The following is a 22144-nucleotide window of genomic DNA, read 5'->3' on the forward strand; positions in this document are numbered from 1 at the left end:
AATTATATGGTAATTATATAGTGTAGTAATCCTATTACGCAACGGATAGACGAAAGGATTAAGAATTATTAAGTTATCAAACACTATAAAAATAAAGATGCAATCCATCAGAAGGAAACAATGATATAGATCACAATTATATTAGCGATGTTCAATCAATAGGTTTTTACGGGATTTATAAAAAGATACATGTAGTTTATAGGCATTTGTTTCGATAGCAACAAAATGAAAGATTAAGAAAAGTTCAGAAAAGCTTAAAAAGTTGAGATGTTTGGCAGGAAATTTAATGTCTATGGAATCATGAATCACTCTCCATCTCTTTATAATATAAATTGTATATTTTTACATATGTTGTACATAATTTGCACTTACGGACCGTATACATACAGTCATGTACTTACGGACCGTATACATACAGTCATGTATGTGCGAAAAATGACCATTAGATATGCTAAACTGTAAAGGCCTTGATATCCCACAAAATTACGGTGAACTGTACGGGAAAGAAAACAAAGGATACAATTCAATTCTGCCTCATACATTCTGGTAGGCTCATCTAAAACACAGGCCGTTCTCTTCGAAATTTCAGTGCATGACATCATAATTCACATAATTAAAACTTATTTTAACGTTAAAGGGAAGTAACTCCGATAGCACATTGAAAATTGTATATATACTTCCGGTATATGATGAACACTCCCGCGCTAAAACAAATGATGCTGACGATGTAGAAAGAGGAGTCGAGTGGTTTGTTGTTAGTTTCTCTTGGTAAGAACTAAAATGTTATACGTACTAACAATATTATAATTTGCACGTTAACACATTGAAAATATGTGTAAATAAGCTTTATTAAACGGCTATAGATCTGAAATGAAAAATATAGCAAACATTTCACTTTTCATTTGTAAACAAACAAACGTATCTGTGCACTAGGCTAGTTGAAATTCGGTTTTTATAAGTCCATGTGGCCTTATCAACATAAATAAACTATGTAAATCCGTTGATTTGTAAATATCCTCTTGAAAATGATGAACTAAATATCAGCTTATTTTGAAGTTTTAAACGGGGACGAAATGTCTTGGTCACTTAGACACTAAGTTAGTGTTTACAAGTCCCACTGCCTGTGGTTTATCTAGCGTAGAAGTCTGTTTACCACCTTAAATCAGATTTATAGGTCTAGATTCACTATCTCTGCTACAATTATAGTAGATGTCACATTGTTATATTGATTTATTTTGCCCTAAAATTTGATTACATCAAAACATTTGTCTACAATTTTTGTTTGTGTGTTATTGTTGCAACATCCCCGCAAACACATTTGGACTCTTCTAAAGCAAAGACTTGACCACAGTACTAGTCCATTATTGAATTTCAGGGGTGAATGAGGAGCAACATGCAAGGTTAATTACAGCTATATTTGATAAGGGACTGGATTTCCAAGATGGGTACATGATGACGCATGTTTGTTATGCAGGCAAAACATGTACAGCTGTAAATCATTCAATTATTAGCATGAGTGTTGATGTTGAACACTATTTTATTGCAGACTAAACAGAAATTACAATGTACATGTGTGTAAATGATTAAAGCTTATGATCTGCATTTAGCAGAAGCTAAGTATGATGTAACTTAAATACTGTTCTATTGTATATTATATAAACACTTTTTTTTATCAATTGTCTTTAATATGATCTTTCTATAGGAAGTAAGAACATAAAAGGAATTAAAGATGTCGACAATAGAAAAAATGACAATCCAGGGAATCCGGAGTTTCGGTCCTGATGACTCTGAGAAACAGATGATAGAGTTTTACAACCCTCTAACTCTAATTCTGGGACCAAATGGGACAGGCAAAACTGTAAGTCCAATAGATTGACAGTTCAGTATAACAGGGTGCATGATTTAAATTTAATACCTGTCTCTGCAAGGGATCTAACTGGGGACCTCTGGATTACTAGTCTGATGATCAACCGATCAAACTATTTAAAGAGAAGTTCTCTCTAGCCGAGCGATACATTGCGGCTAGTTATTGACCAGGGTTACACTAGTCCAACAGTGTATAATTTGGAGAAACAAAACTATAAGTACATACAAATTTTTGTATGGATTTAAGTATGTATGTCTGGAACCATTGAATGGTGTCATTTTATAATTAGTTGAGAACTGTAATCAATTTGATGATTTAAAAATCATTTGTCTAATCTATATTGAGGATCTGTTTGAAATTTATAATTTATAATATTGACAGTATATTTCTTAATGTATGACTTGAGTAAAGTACAATTTACCGTTGATAAGTCCCATCTTCTTGTGACTTTGACATCACAAAAATAGTGACAAAATCATGTCAAAATACATACGACGTCTCAATCACAATTTCGAAAAGATGGACTAATTAATGGTAAATCATACTTTACCCACCTTGTTTTTGGTATATCGATAAAAACTGTCAATATCACAATATTAAATCCAAACATCTATATTCTAGACTGTGATTGAATGCCTGAAGTATATGACAACTGGAGTTATGCCCCCTGGATCAAAGGGCGGGGCGTTTGTTCATGACCCTAAGGTAAGGCCACCAACTATGGTCTATACTTTTATTTGTTCTATAAACTGGAAACTGAGTATAATAAACTCACTTATTGCCATTAAATAACGATATCTCCAAAATTTGTTTTCTAAACAAAATGTATTTGATGTGCTCAAATTATCCTAACAACACATGATCTCTTGAAATTGATAATTTATATGTATATACATTGTAGTCATACAATTTAGAAGTTAATGATTTCATAATGTTCACTAGTGTTTGTGTAGGATATATAGACATCTTTTAAAATAATCATTTTAATTATAATAGTTTTGAATTTTGCAGGTTGCTCATGAACGGGAGGTTAAAGGTCAAATTAGGTTACAGGTCAAGGATGTTTCCAGACAAACAGTCATTGTACAGAGGAGCTTACAGGTCACACAGAAGGTAAAAGGTCAAAGAGTCAGGTTAGGGAGGTTAAAGGTCAAATTAGGTAATATGTTAATGATGTTTTCTTCTAGACATTGTCCAGATGAGATTTTAGATCACTACGAAATTTGACTTCAGGGGCCAAATTTTAGACCAGATTTAGCATTAGCATCAGGCAGGAGCAATTTCAAAAGTTACTTACTTTACACCATTACCATCATTGAACAATTTGAACTTCTGAAGTACTGACTACGCAACCACCAAAAGCAAAACAAATTATCGTATGCTATTTTTATGTTAATTAGACATACATTTACATGAGTAAACACATTTACATGAGTGAACACCAATTATTGTTCAAATGATGAGTATTGTTTATGCTCTGTCGGCAGTGGATCATCTTTCTCATTAATGCTGAAAACCTCTGTGTAATTAATGTTGTTTACCTCTGTGTAATTAATTTTTGCAGGTGATTGAATTTAAGAAGAATTGATTATCTACAGTAACTGTAGGTCTTTTATAGGCATTCTGATCTACATTCTAAAAACAGAATCACCACAAAGAGTTGGTAGAAATGAAAAAGCAAGAAAAACATCAGTTACTACAAAAAGTTAAATTGTTTGACTAGTGATGTTAAGTAAATACAGCCATTTTAATATACAGAAGTTATGATTATCTGTGCTTGTCATTGGTTTATTGACAGGCAAAGAATATCACGATGCGGACGTTGGAGGGAGTCATAACAAGACGAGATGCAGCAGGAGAAAAGAAAAGTATCAGTTCCAAGTGTGCAGAAATGGACCGGGAGGTCTGTATATATGTACTGTAGAATGACAATTTCTGCTGTAATGCTTTTGTAGAAACTACATAAAACATTCTGTCATTTTGATGTAATTTTGTAAGTTGATGTTTAAAAAAATCCTTGTTCATCCACCATCATTTCCTAACTGGGACATTCTGAGATATTAGATCTAGAAACCGTCTGCCTTCTGCAGTGGCCTAGTCAATGTTTGTTATGACATATTACATGTATAGAATTACCAATGTTGAAAAGGCAAAACCTCTGTGGGGCAGATGGGAGATAGTAGTCATAGATTGGTAGTTTGTCTCGGTGTATTCTGACTTCTTCAACTTCCTTAACTTGCCACATCCCTCAATAACAGGGCTTTTTCTCACTGCTTTGGGAATGGGGCCTTTGGATTTGAATTTGGGAAAATGGAGCGCCAAAACCAAGATTTGGGAAAATTATGAAATATGAAATAAAGCATAACAATTAAGATTTTTTATTTCCAGTGTAGTTTATATTCTTTTTTGAAGCCAATTCACAAATATTTAGCCTTAACCAACTAAGTTCATGCTTTATTTTTGGATAGTTTTCAAGAAACTTTGATTTTGAGAAATTTTAGGGTTGAATTGGGAAAAATTTAGAGGTTTTGCCATGGGGAATGGGGCCGATTTTCGGCCCCAAATCATGCTGAAAAATAAGCCCTGAATAATGTCTGTTGTTAATTCCACATTTGCATATTACAAAGTTATCTGCCCTTGTGGGTAGGTATTGATTATAATATTAAGTGTTTATGAGGATAACGTCATACTAGTCACAGAAAAGGATGTGAGTGGCTCTCACAAAATAATGACATCACAAGGAACAACTGACCTCAAGGGAGGTTACTCTGTAATTTGCATAGACGGAATAGGACATAAAACAAATTAAACCCAAACCCTGTCTTTCTATTTCAGATGATAACATCCCTGGGAGTGTCAAAGCCAGTATTGGAGAACGTGATCTTTTGTCACCAGGAGGAATCTAACTGGCCGCTCAGTGAGGGCAAGGCGCTGAAGGAGAAATTTGATGCCATCTTCGCTTCCACCAGATATGTGAAAGCTTTGGATACAATCATGAAGCTCAAAAAGAACCAGGTTGTTTTAATGTTTATAATGATGAAAACAAATTCAAGAGATTTTGAACTTAATTAGTTTATAAAATTGTCATTTATCAGTTGTTGGAAGTTTAATACAAGTAATGCAGCTGACAATGTTCTAATACCCTCATATCTCAATAGTAAGCCTGAAACAAAAATACTTATCAATAGTTTCATATTTTGGTCAAAACATATGCCTTTTAAAGTGAATAGTCGGGTAATGAAAACCAGTCTAAATGTGTTAATTTGCCTTCCAAAAGACATTATATATCAAAATGATGGTCAAGTTCTGCTTACTTTGGCCAGTTTTGAGCATAGAAATTATGGAAAAGCCCTGTGTAAAACACAAGTAAAAGTGTATGTTTCATTTCCACACTCAAAGCAATCCATTCAGCAGATTCGCCGGTATTTTAGCATAGTTTTAAAAATAAATTATGAAAGCGAGGCTGCATAGGAATGTCAACACGAACATAGCCAGCCGAGAGGGCGTTTTAGGATTCCTATAATATTAATCAATTTCTTCGCATGCAAAGTGATTTTGATGGGAAATTAAGTGAATGTTGTAATACATTTCAACAGGACATTGAGCTGAAAATGCAGCGGTCAGACATTGTCTTCTTCAAACAACATAAAGACAAGGCGGCCCAGGTACAGTATCGGGATACTAGATACACACTTACTGTCAACCAGCATTCATGGCAAATACATTTTGTGATGTTACGATAACTTATGTGGAATAAAAGTTGAAATGGAACATACTGCTCATTTAAATGACTTACTATCAACCACCATTCATGGCAAATACATTGTGTGATTTCACGATAACCTATGTGAAATCAAAGTTGAAATGGAACATACTGCTTGATTAAGATGAGATTAATATTTATTTTTGGAGATAAACTTTTAATAATTTACTTTGATCACAAATTTCTTTTTCTCTTAAAGGGACAATTCAGTGAGGCTAATTCATTACATAACCACAAAGCAAAATATGACATAAATGTATTGTTCTACATTCCTTATGAAATATATGGCAAGAAAGAGTGACAAATTTCACAACATTGTTAAGTATTTTTATCAATACCATTAAAATTCCAAATCGTTGATCGATAAGATTACGCATGTACAACATGTATCGGTATGCTGTACTCATACCCGAGTCAATGTCACGCACGTTAAACAAATGCAATACATAACCACTGAGGAGTTGATGAAATTACTTTTAGACAAGAACATGCATCTAATAATGTTAACACAAAACATGCATCTAATAATGTTAACACAACTGTAAGAGCGTTTTGAGTAGTTCTAGACAAAAAATGCTTTATTACACAGGCAAGGGTCAGGGTTCAGCATACAAGGCTATATGTAATGGCGATTGAACATTTCAAATACAATTGGCTACAGTGGGCTTTTCTGGCATATCACAGTAAAACCAACTAATATAATTTCCATTAGTACTGGTTTGTTTCCGAAATATGTGCAAGTTTAAATGTACTCTTAGACCGAATTGTCCCTTTAAACAATTTTTTTTGTGGTACCAGTAACAAAATTTTGTAATTTCAAAATAACTTTTGTGCACAATGTAAATGAGATTAATATTTCTTTTTGGAGATAAGTTTTCAAGAGTTTACTTTGATCACAAATTTCATAAAACTAAATTGCAAAATTTGTTTTAAAATTAAATATACATACATGTATATATCTGTAAAGTCACTTTTTTTATAGCTGGATGCAGACATGAATGAATTGGAGGTAAAACTGGAGGCGTCCAAGGAATCTGTTGTCAAAGTAGCTGAGAAACTGGTCCCAATTGAGGTAAAATGAAAAAAAATAATTGTGTTTTATTATATTTTTTTGAAAATATCCACATTCAAAGCAATGTTCTGTCTTCATTCTTCAAATAAATAGTTCTGAAATTCATTTTGGGAAAGGACAATTTTGATATTAACAAATTGTTATCACTTAACAAACAATTTATCCCATAATACCACTAATAAAATCAATTTTTTAATAGCAAAATTGTTCTTGAATTAAAAAAAAAAATTTTTTTTTAGAAAATTAAATCATGATTATACGATACTTTTTTTGAAAATTAAATCATGACTATACGATACTTTTTTTTACATTAGGACAAATTAGAACAGATCAGTGTAAAGACAGGAGAAATCTACAAAATCCAAACTGATGTCAGTGAGTATATTAAATATCATATGATACTATGATAGCCTCTAACTTTAATCAAGGAGTTTTCAAGAGGTCCGGTTAATCTGACGCGAATCCAGTATGTGGCATAGATAGCCATAAAAAACCAAGCAGTTAGAAGAGAATCACACTGGTGTATTTTGATTTGTATCCATGGAAACTGCAAGTTAAATGTGCCAAGTTAAAAATTAATTTATTCCAATTAAAGAAAATGGTTGCATTTTTTGCTCCTTTGATATTCTGTAGAGTATACTTGCTCTTTAAAATTATGAACATTATTATTTACATTGGTGTGTTTCAGCAAAGAACCAGAGTGAACTCAAACAGATGGAGAAAGCGGCAGAGGAACTACAGGAGAATATTGAGAATGAGTTCCAAGGTATTGAAAAATCCTCAACATGTTCATCAGCTAGCTGATTACATTGACAAAGATTCGTGAAAATATTTTCCATTGTTATAATTATAAGGGGGTAAAAAATTAAGAATTTTGGTCGATTTTGAGAAATTGCATTAAATTCTCTTTGCCAAATTAATTCAATCCAATCTAAATGTGACTACTTTGTACTGTCATTTCATACCAGAATCAGTTGTGCGAAGAAGAATATTGTTTATCTTTTAAAAAAGACTTGTGATTTTTATAATTACTTGCAAAGCAGTATAGATGAGGCAAATGATTTAAAAAGGCAATTTCAATATCTTGTAATAATTCTCTTGCAATTTCATGATGGTACTCTTTTTATTTGCCACTTACTTAGGCTCCACAGAAGAAATTGAAAAAGGTCCTGTCAGATTTTCAGAGCAAGGTCCAGGAAAGAGAAAAAAACTTGAAGAGGTAATCCTAGAGCTGCCACCAGGAGCTGACCATTCTATTTTTTCCACATCTTAAATGCTGATTCAGTTTGTCGCTAGTTTTTTGTGAACTTGTTTAAATTTTAATCTGATAAGGATTAAAATTATTCTACAAAAGGGTACTGAAGGTCTGTCTCTGTTTTAAAAAGATACATCTTTCCTTTGTTCAGATATATCATTTGATGGGAGCCATAAAAGGCAATATCTTGTAATAATTCTCTTGCAATTTCATGGGACTCTTTTATTTCACTTACTTTAGGCTCCACAGAAGAATTGAAAAAAGTCCTGTCAGATTTTCAGAGCAAGGTCCAGGAAAGGGAAGAAAAACTTGAAGAGGTAATCCTAGAGCTGACCAGGAGCTGACCATTCTATTTTTCACATCTTAAATGCTGATTCACGTTTTTTGTGAACTTGTTTAATGTGGAATCTGAATAAGATTAAAATTATTCTACAGGTCCTGGTTAATCTTCACCCTAAACATTGTAAGTGAAATGACTGGGATCCCAGGTTTTTATCCGAAGGCATTGATCCCGACAGGATCTAATGACTGAATGTTGTAACTGGTGTATCCAGTGTGGTGTTCTCTTCCTCTTCTAATGTTTGTAGAGGATGGGGAATCAGGGTCTGATTTAATGATCTCGATGATCTGACATCGAAGAGATGAGTGATCGTGTCCACGAAGGTTACAGTGGTGGGCAACTGGTGTGTCCCTGTGTTTGATGATGTCCCTAATGTGCTCACTGATGCTCACTGTCACTCAAATCTATTCACCCTAAACATTAAAGAGATAAAACAAAGAAACGGAATATTTTATAACAAATGTGAAACAAGTAGTGTCAACTTGATCAAGTAGTAGCAATGCTCCTGATAAAACCCATTAATATCAATAGAAAAAAAATTGGAATCAGAACTCCCAGTTGTTGTGGTGAATGACAATTGCCTTAGAAGAGCACTACCCAATCATTAAACTAAATAAAACACAAGGTTAAATAATTTATATGATTTAATTTCACCAGTATGAACGTCGCAAAGAAGACCTTACAAGAGAGGTCGATCGTGTTGTCAAAAACAAGAATGACACCTTGGTTGAAGTGAGCAAGCTGGAACAGGAGGCCCAGGTAATTAATTATTACTGTTAATCAAATTATCTTTCTGTGATTGAATATTGCATTTTTTGTCAGCAATTAGTATTTCAGAAAATTAACTGACATGAAAATGTTTTGACGACTAATACGATTACCAAGATCTTGAACTGTAAAACATGAAAACACAAAAAGAAAGTCGTCAAAATAAGTGGTTTTATAGCCATAATCTGTTCTATTATAAATGCATAAGTCAGATGTAACAGGCTTTTGTCCAATAAAAATTTAGATTTCGAATGACCGACTCAAGTGAAGCTACTCTAATCCAACTTGTTTTTGTGGTGACTTATTTTTCGCATTTAAAGCTAGCAACATTTTCACGAAGATTTAATTTCATGATTTATATTGTAATGGTTCTGTAGGACCTGTACAATTTTTGTGGGTTCTAACTGCCCGAAAAACATAATTGTACACGGAAATTTGTTGGTTTACAGTTTCGTTTCTTACGGTTTTGAAACATCAATATGAAAGAAAATACGGTATTTGACCCAATAAGTGCCCAAGATGCTTTTTAAAAAAATTTTAAAAGAAATGAGGTAGCAATTAATAGGACCAAATTTTGATGACTTGGTAACTTTTGCAAAAATATTTCACAAAGTAAGCCATCAATCTATTTGCAAAAGAAATCAAATAATGAAGTCATTGGTTTTGATATTTTCAGTCGGCATTTAGTTCAAGATTAGTAAATGAAAGCCTCAAAAACGGGTTGAATACGGTAAATAAAACAAAATTGAAAATTGATTTGTTATAGAATTCAGAGTTGTCCTAATAATTTGTTTATTCGTGTTTAGAACCATGAGGAAAATACCCGGAAACGTGATGCATTGATCCGACAGATGGCTGACAAGTATGATTTTGACGGTTGGTATTTTTGCTATATTTTATTGTTTATTGTAAACTGTTGAATAATTTATCTTAGTATTAAATTTTTTAAATTTTTTAAAAGGCAACATTTTCTTCAATAAGTAATCATGGTTTTATTTAATTGGTTTTGATCTTGCATTTAGAGATTAATGAATTTAATGAAGTTTGTAAGTTGACCCTATTACAGGATTTTCACGAGGAGAAATAACCGAAGAGAAGTATCGGCAGTTCGTAGAAAACATCAGAGAGAAACTTGTAACAATGGTGGATGAAGGGAAGCAACTCAAGGTATGTTACATGCTGTCTTATCAGTCAGTCCAAAGGCTGTACTAAAATAATAGAAAATAGCTCTTAATAGAAGTGTGGTAGTATATCAGTTTCATGGTGTTGTTATTTAACTACTTTTGTATTTCAACTAGTTCTAGTGTTGGATTCATTTTCGATTTTGCTTGATAATTTTATTGGTTTCTCAAAGTATACATGTACATGTATATATTGTGGAATTATTGTCATGAAAATTTGATGCTATTTCTCATCGATATCGTTGGAAGCCTCAGAAAATTCCAGGAATTTTACTGTATTATAAAAGTTATGATTTGTTATAGGCAGACTTTGAGAAACAAGAAGAAGAGCTACAACAAAAGATGGATGATTTAAGAGAAAACAAGACCAAGCTGGAACAAAATGAACGAATCAAAAAAGATATGATGGTGAGCTTCTCAAATTATTTGAAAAAAAATATGAGTACAGGATAACATGTTTATAAAAACCACCCAAAGGTCAAAGTTAAATGTTTTGAAATACCCAAGTTGTCTTTATACACAGGACAATTTGTAATGATATTGGCTATTTGGGACACAAAAAAGTCCAATCAAAAGAAGGTAAAAGTTTCTTCAATGCTCCTTAATTTATAAAGGAAATTCCCTAACTTAAAAATGTCCATAGGAAAACAAAGTTTTAGAATTAAATGAACGTTTTCCTTGAATTCTGTAAAGTTTTTCTAAAAAAAAAAATGTTAAGAAAGTACCTTTTGGACGACACAAAGAAATTGATAAAATTAAGTTTCATAAATACTCCTTAACTGATTAAAGAAAACATAAAAAATTTCGTAAGAAAACAGAATTTAAGAAACTGGCTTAATGGGACTAATTCACGCACAGGGACTTGTAACGTAGGTTGTGAGAAAGTCTGCTGTGTATACATGTGTACTATATACTATATAAAAGGACAAGGGAACCAACGGGCTCACATGGAAGAGGTACACCTGCCTCTACAAAAATCGCCCGTATTCCGTCAAACATTGATAAATATGTACATATTTAATACCAATATATTCTTAAATAAATTTTCGACATGGAAAACACAACTTCAGACACGAAATAATATATTAACATACCTTTATTTCACTATGAACGTGGGAAAATGCAGTCAGATATCACCGATGTCGTTTTGCCTGTCCAGTAAAATCTAGGTCAAAAGCACTATCATATTCCTTGTAACAAATTTTGTATGCATTCATTTCACTTTCTGGTGAGTTTATTTTCCCATTGCAAATACAAAATAGGCTATCTCTGATAACTCTTTCATTAATCCAATCCAACAGCTAAGCGAGGAATCACACTTTTTTTTATCCAGCACTCGACTCTTATTCGCATAATCCGCCATATTGTAATTGATGATGGGTACCTTTTTGGTTGTACTCGCCCCCTTACCCGATACTACAACTGAAATTCTGTACTCAGACTCTGTATAAATTAAGTTTCACGGTTTAGGTTCTTAGAAGAACCTTTATTTGAGATGCATAGGATATTAATTGAAGAATCTAACTTAAATGGAGACTCTAATGTTGTACTTGACCGTTACCACATTGATATTGTAGCGTTTAGTGTACAGACACCGGGTATATGGGGTTTCCAGTCCGGGTCCGGGTATGGGGTACACAATATCCACACAAATTTTGTGACTTTTGTACCCTATAACGTTCCCTTGTAGCATATGGGACTAGTATCTCCAGTACCACTCTATATAACGTTTGTGCGGGACTAGTAATCCCCAGTGGTGATTGTAATCTTGAAACATAGCTCTTTGTAATCTTCCCGCTGAAATGACGTTATCCCACGATTACGTCATTTAACGTCATTTCATCACCAATAGAAACAATAGTCTCGCACAAACGTTATCGGGTATCATGTGGTACGTGAATGAGTCCCATTAGACCAATTTCTTTGGGGCCATGTGATCTTTATACAGAAGTAAGTTTTACTGTATTATACGTGTGAAATTTGTTTTCATTAAGATTAAAAACATATTAAACCAATGAAAGAGTATTATGCGTGTGAAATTTGTTTTCATTAAGATTAAAGACATATTAAACCAATGAAAGAGTATTATGTGTGTGAAATTTGTTTTCATTAAGATTAATCAACATATTAAACCAATGAAAGTGAAGTTCCCTAGATCAGATGAGAATGATTTTATTGACAGGCTGACAATATGGACAAGATGAAACAGATCAACAGGAAATTGAGTCAAGTGGAGGCGTCGGCGGGCAAACTGGATCAATTGACGAGGGAGCTTAAACGGGCAGTATGTATAGATTCTTCTCTGAGATATGATACAGATATCAGGACTACAAAGTCTTCTCAAACTATTGACCTATCATGTTTTGTGACAGATCAATATAATACACTACATTTTGTATCAAAGGAATATGCCTTCAAATCTAAACATATAATAAATACTTACAAATTTGTTTACACATGTTATAATCGCTGATAGAATAACATATAATAATAAAATGTGGAGAATGTTTGACATACTTAATAACAAATATTTCATATCACTTTTGTTTTAAGTTCAGTAAAAATGATATGATCCTGTTCTTTTTAGGATCATGATCTGCAGACAGCTGAAGAAAGCCTTGATGTTGATAAGACAAAACAGGAGATTTCACAGCTCACGAAAGATAAGACCAAACTGGACACACAGATCGCAGAACTAAGGTAACGAAAGAAACTGACACACAGTTATGATTTTATGGGAGTAAGGATTAAATAGACAAACCTGTATATAAAGACCAACAAATGGACAACAATCTATAGCTAGCTGGTCTCTATATGAGGCCATATTGTGTTGAAATAGACATATGTGATCTCACTTTGGTATTACAGGATATAGAACAATCAACTCCCTCAACCTTCTGTCAACTTCAAGTCAATTATTAAAAGATTTTTAACTGTAGATCGAGGAATTATAGTACTGTGAACATTTTTTACTGTAAATTAATAAGTCACAATTTTTTTTTTTTTGGCAGAATTTACACTTTTCAAAGTTTCAAATATTAAGGTTAATTATACTTTGAATTTTAGTTCAGAGATGAACAGACTTCACCTCCAGTCAAGCGCCCAAGCACAACTAGATGTTCTGAAGAAGGACAAAATATCAAAAGAGGAGACAATTCGCCGTCTGTAAGTCTTCTTGATGATATTTACATGGTAAAATCCTCTCCACTATGTAGCACACATCTCTTTCGTTTTCTTGTGAAATATGGAGTTTACTATATGTAGAATACAGTAATTATTCCAATATCTGCCCCTGTGGCATGACATTTTTCAACATATGAATTTAAAAGTGAAAGTAAATCTTTTGTAATGTCGGAATACCTTGATTCTGTACAGATATTGCATTGGAATTTTGTGTGTCGATCTAATAGATGCCAAAGCATATATATTTTGTTTATTTCCAGACGAGCTAAACATGAAGACACACTATCATATCTAATGGGCCATATGCCGACAAGTAACATCCGAGGTCAGCTGGAAAGCTACATAGCGTAAGTTGACACTGTAGTACTACAGTGTAACTTGCCTTAACAGGATGTCACAGGGACATTTAGCTGGTATAGCCAGGTGTCCTGATTATAAAGGTTATACTTACACTTATTTAATAGGAAAATAACATGATTTATGTCAGAATAGAGAGGGATCTGGATTAGACAAGAGCTGATTTGGACAAGTTTTACTGTAGTATTAATGATAATAATAACTTTATTTAAACGTTGATGACCCATTGAGCCAATGGCTGATCTCCCATTGGGTTGACATGCAATACAACAAACAGACAATAATATGACAAATTATACAGGTATAGAAAGAAATAGATCAACTAAAAGTAACTGTTAAACTAATTTGACTAGTAGTTACCAGTACATGTTTTACCAATCCTTTATTATTTAAGAGATAAGTTTATAATTCAATTTTATCATTATTTTGTTTCCAGAAACCAGAATGAATCTGTTAAAAAGCTGTCACAAGACTTACAGAGATCCCAGACATCACTGTCATCAAAGGAAGCCGAGAAAAAGATGATGAGGTCAGTCTATCATGTAAATAATTACTGTAATAGACTACTAAAACTGTTTGCATTTGGCCTTATATATTATGTACAAATTAATGTACTCCATTCTTAATTGATTGCACTGATGTGATGGCTGACATATATCCACAAGCCTTTCATCTCTGGATCTTGAGTTTGAATCCCATGTGGGGCAGTTGTCAGGTTTTTTGGCGAGAGGGTCACCTCGCCATTGTGATCGTGGTTGCAAAATTCTCTTACAGTCGATTTCCTCAATATGATTGGCTTAGAAATTGCTCGCAGATACTAGCGCTCCTAGCGACAGTGTATTCAACAACTTTGATTTTACCGGGAATTTTAAATAGCAAATTTTGAATATGAAAGTTACCGAAATAAGCGTATCTGTAACGTTGAAATAGGAATAGTATATTACGGCTTTCATATCCTTACTATATACATTATCCAAAAGATCTTCTGTTTGAAAATTTTCACCTGAATTGTTTACAAAGTATCTAGACTTTTCGTCCCCAAAATGGTGTTTAAAATGAATGAAGACGTTTCGTCCCAAAAATGCTTCGCTCCGAAGCTGGTTCCCCCCCCAGGACGTTTACTCCCTCTTAGTGACAGTTATCCCGCAACGGAAAAAATGAAATCAATATTTCACCTCGAACATCAAAATTGATACCATAATGAATTTTGTAATTTGAATCAAATTTGTCTCGGAGCAAATACATTTCATGGCGAAATGGAGATGCATTTATCACGGCTGTGTTATGGCACATGGACGTAAAACTACAATGGAAGAAAGACAACTCTAACAAAATTTTGGACAAACTTGGTCTACTGATAAAATAGCACGCGACAGACGGTGAACAATCTTAAAACTAACGGCAGTTAATAAGGTATGAACATTTACCACATCCATAATTATCGATAATTTCATAAGCACATGTATAAATATCAGATTATATCTATATACTAAAGCACGTTCAGAGATTACCACTAAACCATACTTTTAAAACATTTTAGTTATTTTCACCACAGGAGCTTGACGTTCTGATCATATACATACAGCATATTCATTAAACTAAGTAATACGAAGTAATTTTTTGGCCGAATGACATAAATCATATGGAATGTTCATATAACTCGAAGTGATATTTTTTGGACTACTAGATCGACGAAAATGCCGATTTCTGTTTCATAATTCTTCCGTAAAACGGCACTTAAAAAGCTGTTTCAATCTGTAACCAATGTAGAGAAAACTGTTAATTGTTTAGCAATTATCCTGAGTTATATTTTACCAACAAGCATCAGAGATTAGCAATTAAAACTTACATAAACATATCCCGACTCTCACTTGCATTGTGTGATCACTCGAGCGGAACTAATCTCTACCACCTGGCACAGTCTTACAAATGCAATCGCACAAAAGCCCACATGATCACTGTTTTTAGTGCGATTACATCTTAGGGTGTGAACAATGTTAGTTTTTTAACTTTTTACTCAACAAAATAGACTACACTTTTCATGATCAGCACCATCATTTTCTGTATAACTTATTAATTTACCACTGTACCCATGCATACGTGTGTATATTTAATACAAGATACAAGATACAAGAAACTTTATTTAGTGTCGAATATATAAAACATGGTAACATAAGCTCGGTCGAGCTTGTATTTCGACAAAACAAAGTATATTGTATATATAACAGAAATTAAAACTAAATCATCACAGTTGTCAGTAATTATAAGTACAGGCACTACATAAGCTATCACAGAATTTTTCACAAATTTATATTAAAAGGGGTGACAACACAAGCAACAAAGCAAACCAAAATAAAAATAAAATAAAGACATAAAGACATGTGTTACACCACAGGATGCAGGGAGACATTAAGAACAAAGTTTACACTTACAGTCCGGGCCGTCCCACTTACGGAGCAGCCTCCGAAACTCTGCATAGTTTTCAACCTTACGCAGGTCATTTGGGAGGCTGTTCCATATGCGGGACGCCTCGTACCTGAATGATTTCTTACCATACCTGGTGGTGTTAACTCTGGGTAGGTTTGCTTTGTTTTCAGATCTGAAATTATAAGTGTTTTCTTGTTTTTTTAATAAGGTTACGTATGTAGTCAGGAGCAATATTGTTAAAAATTTTAAAAACCTCACAGGCCATCATTTTCATCCTGTGGACATGTAAAAAAGACAAATTTGATCCGGCTAGCAGTTCTTTAAGGTTAGAGGTGTGGTCATTATGAATGAATCGCAAGCCCCTCTCTTGCACTCGTTCGATTTTTCTAGTTGCAGAAATACTGCAGAAATGCCAAATAAGGGGACAATAGTCAAAGTTTGATAAAACAAAACATTTGTAAATTAAAATTTTGGTTGCTTTAGGTAAAAAATGTCCGATCCTTTTCAGAACTGCTAGTTGCTTAGATGCTTTCCTGCATATATCTGAAATATGTTTATCAAATTTTAAAAGATGGTCGATTTCGATACCTAAAAGTTTAACACTATCTTCACAAACAATTTCAGTGTTAGAGATATTAAAATGTTTCACAGTGTTCTTACCCAGAGAGATAGCCTGAAATTTCTCTGGATTTGCCTTCATTCCATTTATGTCAAACCACTTAATTAAAACACTGGCTTCATCTTCTAAAACTTTCTTAAGATTGTTTATATTTTGACTAAAATAACCTAGGGTATTGTCGTCGGCATAGTTATATAATGTGGCTTCTTTGATGAAATAAAATATATCATTGATAAAAATGTTAAAAATCAAAGGCCCCAGTATCGAGCCCTGGGGGACGCCTTTAATGAGGGACACCCACTCGCTGGTGATGCCCCCCAAACCAACCCTCTGCTTCCTGTTCCCCAGGTAGCTACCCATCAGACGAACAGCATCACCTGATGCCCCATAAGTTTGCAGCTTCCTGAGGAACAGGTCATGCGGAAGACAGTCGAAGGCCTTGGAGAGATCCATCAAAATAGCCCATTTATACTTCTTTGTGCACATTATATAACAACTGCTATATTACAATCAATTTATGAAGGACAAAACTCTTACATGTAAGAACAGGAGGACTGAAGAACAGCGGGAATTAAACTGCAATAATATTTCCTCTATGCTGGTATTGCTATTTATGATTGAAATGTTTAATTATATGATATTAGCCTTTTCAGTAATTACTCTGTTAATACATTTATTGTTTCCTTATGTTTTACAGAATGTCAGCATGCATGTATCATTTCAACTGGAAACAGTCTAGGAGAAGAATTGTGTGAACAAAAAGAAGTAATTTTCAACTGTGGAAGCTTAATATTGTAATCATTTTCAATCCGAAAAAATAATCATCATCTTCAAATTCCTTGTTGTGAATTTACATATATCATCATCTTCAATTCCTTATTGTGAATTTAACTGATTAATTAACGTGATTTAATGGCATATACCTGATGTATTGTGTTTATATTATATGACATGTACATGTTGTGCTTGAAATGCCCTTTTTAATGAATAAATGCCGCGAAACACCAAGCAAGTTGAATTGATAAATTAAAAATTTTAAAACACAATATGACATTAGCTGTTTATATTTTTGTCAAAAACATATTAAGCTTATCGTTCATAACACACTAATCATCACCTTCGAGACAATTTAATGAAAATCAATTAAACATTAATTTGTATAACACAGGTCGTCTTATGTTTTCCCCGCCTTGACTATCAATGTTCCCTGATCACTCTGAAAGTATTGATTTTACCTTTTTTCGGTCACCACATGAACTGCCCTTAAATCAATTACATCCAATGCAATGAGACATACTGCATTTATTATAACGCTGTAAGGCAATTCTGCAAGATCAGCTTACATTGTCTGTTTACATTGAACATATACATGCACAGTATGGTACCTTATTTATATCTCCTTTCCTATTTTCAATCTACCTTGATGACTTGGAATCTTATCTAGCGGAAAAAGAATGTTAATTGTCTGACAAATTGTATTGACAAATTATTTATAGATAATATTGAAATGTATCCCAAACTTTTCATCATTTTATATGCCGATGACACTGTTCCACAACAAATGTTAAACGGATTTGAACAATATTGCATTACATGGAAATTATAACCTAATATCAGAAAGATAAAAGTTGTAATATTCTCAAAACGTAAATTGGGCCAACAACACCAGTTTACGTTAAGGGATATAGAATTATTTTGATAAGAAGGGTATACATATCTATGGTAATGGTAGCGTTTTTAAAGAAAAGGGAAAAAAACTGCTGAACAAACAATTAAATCAGTGTTTGCTATTTTTAAGAAACTAAGGAATCTCTTCCTGTTGATTTTAAACTGAAAATATTTTAGTCACTTGTAATGCCAGTTTTATTATACTCATCAGAAGTATGGGGATTTGAAAATACAAATATTGTAGAAAAATTCATTTGTAATTTCCTCAAGTTAAGAAAGTGTATAAAACAATTCATGGTCTATGGCGAGCTAACAAGATACCCAATTGATATTGAAATGAAAAGTAGAACGATTACTTTTTGGCATAACTACATAACATCAAATAAATTATCAAGTAATATTTATAAATTAATGTATACTTTACATGAAAATGGACCAGACGTTTTTTAAATGGCTGAAAGATGTTTAAGATATCTTATCCAGAGCTAGTTTAAATCATGTTTGAATATATCAATCAACTGTTTTTCAAAGAATAATTACAAAACCTTGTTAAAAGTAGACCAATTGACCAATTTATTCAGAAATGGTATGACTGTATTGATAAGTCTTCTAGAAGACTGACATATTCTATATTTAAGACATTTTGGCATAGAAAAATATGCCTCTTGTCTGTCTCTGCTGCAAAACAATACATGTTAACTGATTCTGTGGTCCCAGGAACTTGATGAGAATAGCAATTCAGAATAGATATTTTAATTGACATCAAATTAACAAGGAAAAGGTTAAAGATGCTATAAAATCATTTGGCATATAACATCATAGGAAATATTAGAATGGGCTCCCAAAAGATGTGTTTCTTATTTAACACCTTGGTGTCCAAGGAATCCTGAAGAGTCTAAACTGGAAGGAACACTAGCAAAATTATTTCTTATTGTCCAAAAAAAGTGTTGACTTTAGAAATATATTCCTCCAATAATCGAGACCGAGCCATTTAGTACTTTCAGTACTTTGATTCACTGTTAATTCCCTCTTTCTTTTACCTCCTGATTAAAAATAAACCTGGCACGTCCTTCAATGACCTTGACTGTTATTAGGATACTTAACCAATCTACCCTATTGAACTGATTTCTTTATTCCCAACTAATCAGCTGACATTTTCTTCAGTGAACAACTTCGAAAGAAAGAAGATGACTTGAAAAGTAAGTTACATTTTTTATAACAACCGGTATGACTTTTATTAGAAAGCATCAATACCATGAAAAAAATTATGAAATATGCATGAAAATGAAATGATTTCCAAAATGCATTGAATCTGACCATTAAATTTTTTTCATGTGTATTATACTGGTTTTAATATAATAAATAATTAAGTTTTGATTTTATCTGGAATTAATATGCTGGCATGTGATACATCTTAAACTCCATTCAGTGTTATATCTTCACATTGTAGATATGGAGGAGAAGATTTTCTCTGTGTGTGGAAGTCAGAACTTTGAGGATGGCATAGCAGTGTTACAGGCCAAAAAGGCTCAATGTCAAGAGTAAGCATAATTACAACTTAAGATTATTAAAACTTTTATATATTTTAACATGGTTGATTGATAGCCCATCATTATGGCATAGGATTGACTATTTTGTCTTTTCCTTCACTTGATTTGTGTGACTTTATCTCTGATATTTATCAATTGAAATTGTTAAAATTGCTACTGGAATTACATTTTTAATCTGTCACAGTAAACATGAATTTGTCTTCTTTCCTTTGATATGCATTAGTTATTATGCCGTGATTCATGTGATATGTGAAAGACTCGCAAGTTAATGTAATATGGGATACAGTGCCAATGTTATAAGCATCACAAAGTTGTAAAACATTGTTAAATCCATGGGAGGGGGGGGGGGGAGAGGGACACTTATATAACTCAACTCCCCCAATAGAGGGGAGGGGTGTTTATGGGAGTTGGGGCACTGATTATGGTGAAAACATTATTGATATTACCATCTTTATATGTTGATAGTTCCAAGGGGTCTCTGCTGGGTGCCGAGCATTTCTACAAGAAGTATGTCGAAAAACTAGAACAAGAAGAACCGTGCTGCCCTCTATGTCGACGGAGTTTGACACAGAACAGGAAACCAAGGAACTTGTCCTGGAGGTAACATATCAGAGACTGAAGAAATTGTGTTACATTTATATATTTTATATCGGCCATTCTATAATAATGATATTCATATTATATAGTCTTAGTGGTTCACATTAATACAATCAATGATGGTAATTCTGTGGGCCAATTTTTTTCTATTCAATTTTTAATTTTGTGAAGTGGATTTATGAAATTCATTAGCAATACCATAAATAATATTATAAAAACATGATAGCACAAGTCATGGAATAACATTCTTGATTTGATATTCTACTAGATAATGATTTACTTACACTTATAGATATGTAGACTTAGATATTTTTCCATTGTCCTTTACAGTTGAAGGAGAAACTGCGCCAGGTGCCCACCAAATTAAGAAAAGCTGAAAAAGACCTGTTGGAATATGAGAAGAAATATGACGCCATGATGCAACTCAAACCCCTTAGGGAAAATGTAAGAGAGAGTTTCTTCAATAACAGTCTACTGATCTGTGATATCTGTTACTTGATTAGAATTAATTCTTAATATAATGTACAAAAAATTCTTTAATTTCACTTGATATTATATAATGTACAAAAAATTCTTTAATTTCACTTGACATTAATATAATGTACAAAAAAATTCTTTAATTTCACTTGATATTAATAATAATGTACAAAAAATTCTTTAATTTCACTTGACATTAATATAATGTACAAAAAATTCTTTAATTTCACTTGATATTAATATGATGTACAAAAAAATATTTAATTTCACTTGACATTAATATAATGTACAAAAAATTCTTTAATTTCACTTGATATTAATATAATGTACAAAAATTCTTTAATTTCACTTGACATTAATATAATGTACAAAAAATTCTTTAATTTCACTTGATATTTAATATGATGTACAAAAAATTCTTTAATTTCACTTGATATTAAAGCGAATAGTCGGGCAAGTGACTGTAAAATCGGTAAAAATGGTATTAATATATCCGGTATAATTTCTTATGAATTAGAAAAATAAAACTTTCCGTCAAAATCGCTGTACATGCGAAGAAAATAATAATATCTATGGGAATCCTAAAAGTCCTCCCGACCGGCTATGAGTGCAGTTCAATCTTAACGCATGCGCAACATCCATCACTCTCCGTAGTAAACAAAACATGGCTACCGTAGTTTTGATCCAAAAGGTTTCCGCCAAAACAACCAACTGACTCACCTAAAATGCGAAAGAAAAGGCAATGGAGCAGCGACAATCCCAACAACTGACTCGGTAAACATTACGACGCATGGAGAGTGTTAATACAACTTGCTATAGTGAAGAGAACAGTTCAAACGAGTAAGCGGCTCCGGACCGCTACTGTACGTACCTAGGCCTACTACCCGGTACTCCCTGCTCAGCTGATAGTGAGTGAGTCTTCGTATTTTGATCATTATGTAAATAGTCCCTAGCAGTATTTTTTCATAAATGAGTGGTCACATATGGTCACATGTTTCATACCTGTTCCCCAATCGCGTA

The 22144-nt window shown here is 33.0% G+C and overlaps 1 protein-coding gene across 1 annotated transcript in view; it reads left to right on the top strand.

Annotated features, from left to right (window-relative positions):
- Positions 1-672: 672 nt before the first annotated feature.
- LOC138328190 (DNA repair protein RAD50.L-like) overlaps positions 673-22144 on the top strand; it is a 37657-nt gene continuing 16185 nt past the window's right edge. Inside the window, 25 exon segments of the mRNA XM_069274875.1 lie at positions 673-768; positions 1703-1858; positions 2489-2572; positions 2879-2980; positions 3666-3770; positions 4703-4882; positions 5464-5532; positions 6613-6702; positions 7017-7077; positions 7391-7468; positions 8198-8274; positions 8955-9056; positions 9872-9941; positions 10132-10232; positions 10550-10654; positions 12429-12530; positions 12834-12946; positions 13313-13411; positions 13690-13776; positions 14223-14315; positions 19665-19699; positions 19951-20041; positions 20516-20604; positions 20607-20650; positions 20978-21091. Coding sequence (XP_069130976.1) covers positions 1730-1858; positions 2489-2572; positions 2879-2980; positions 3666-3770; positions 4703-4882; positions 5464-5532; positions 6613-6702; positions 7017-7077; positions 7391-7468; positions 8198-8274; positions 8955-9056; positions 9872-9941; positions 10132-10232; positions 10550-10654; positions 12429-12530; positions 12834-12946; positions 13313-13411; positions 13690-13776; positions 14223-14315; positions 19665-19699; positions 19951-20041; positions 20516-20604; positions 20607-20650; positions 20978-21091 — 2220 coding nt within the window. The 5' untranslated portion in view covers positions 673-768; positions 1703-1729.

Source organism: Argopecten irradians, chromosome 7 (assembly GCF_041381155.1).
Source record: "Argopecten irradians isolate NY chromosome 7, Ai_NY, whole genome shotgun sequence".
NCBI classification, from domain to species: domain Eukaryota; kingdom Metazoa; phylum Mollusca; class Bivalvia; order Pectinida; family Pectinidae; genus Argopecten; species Argopecten irradians.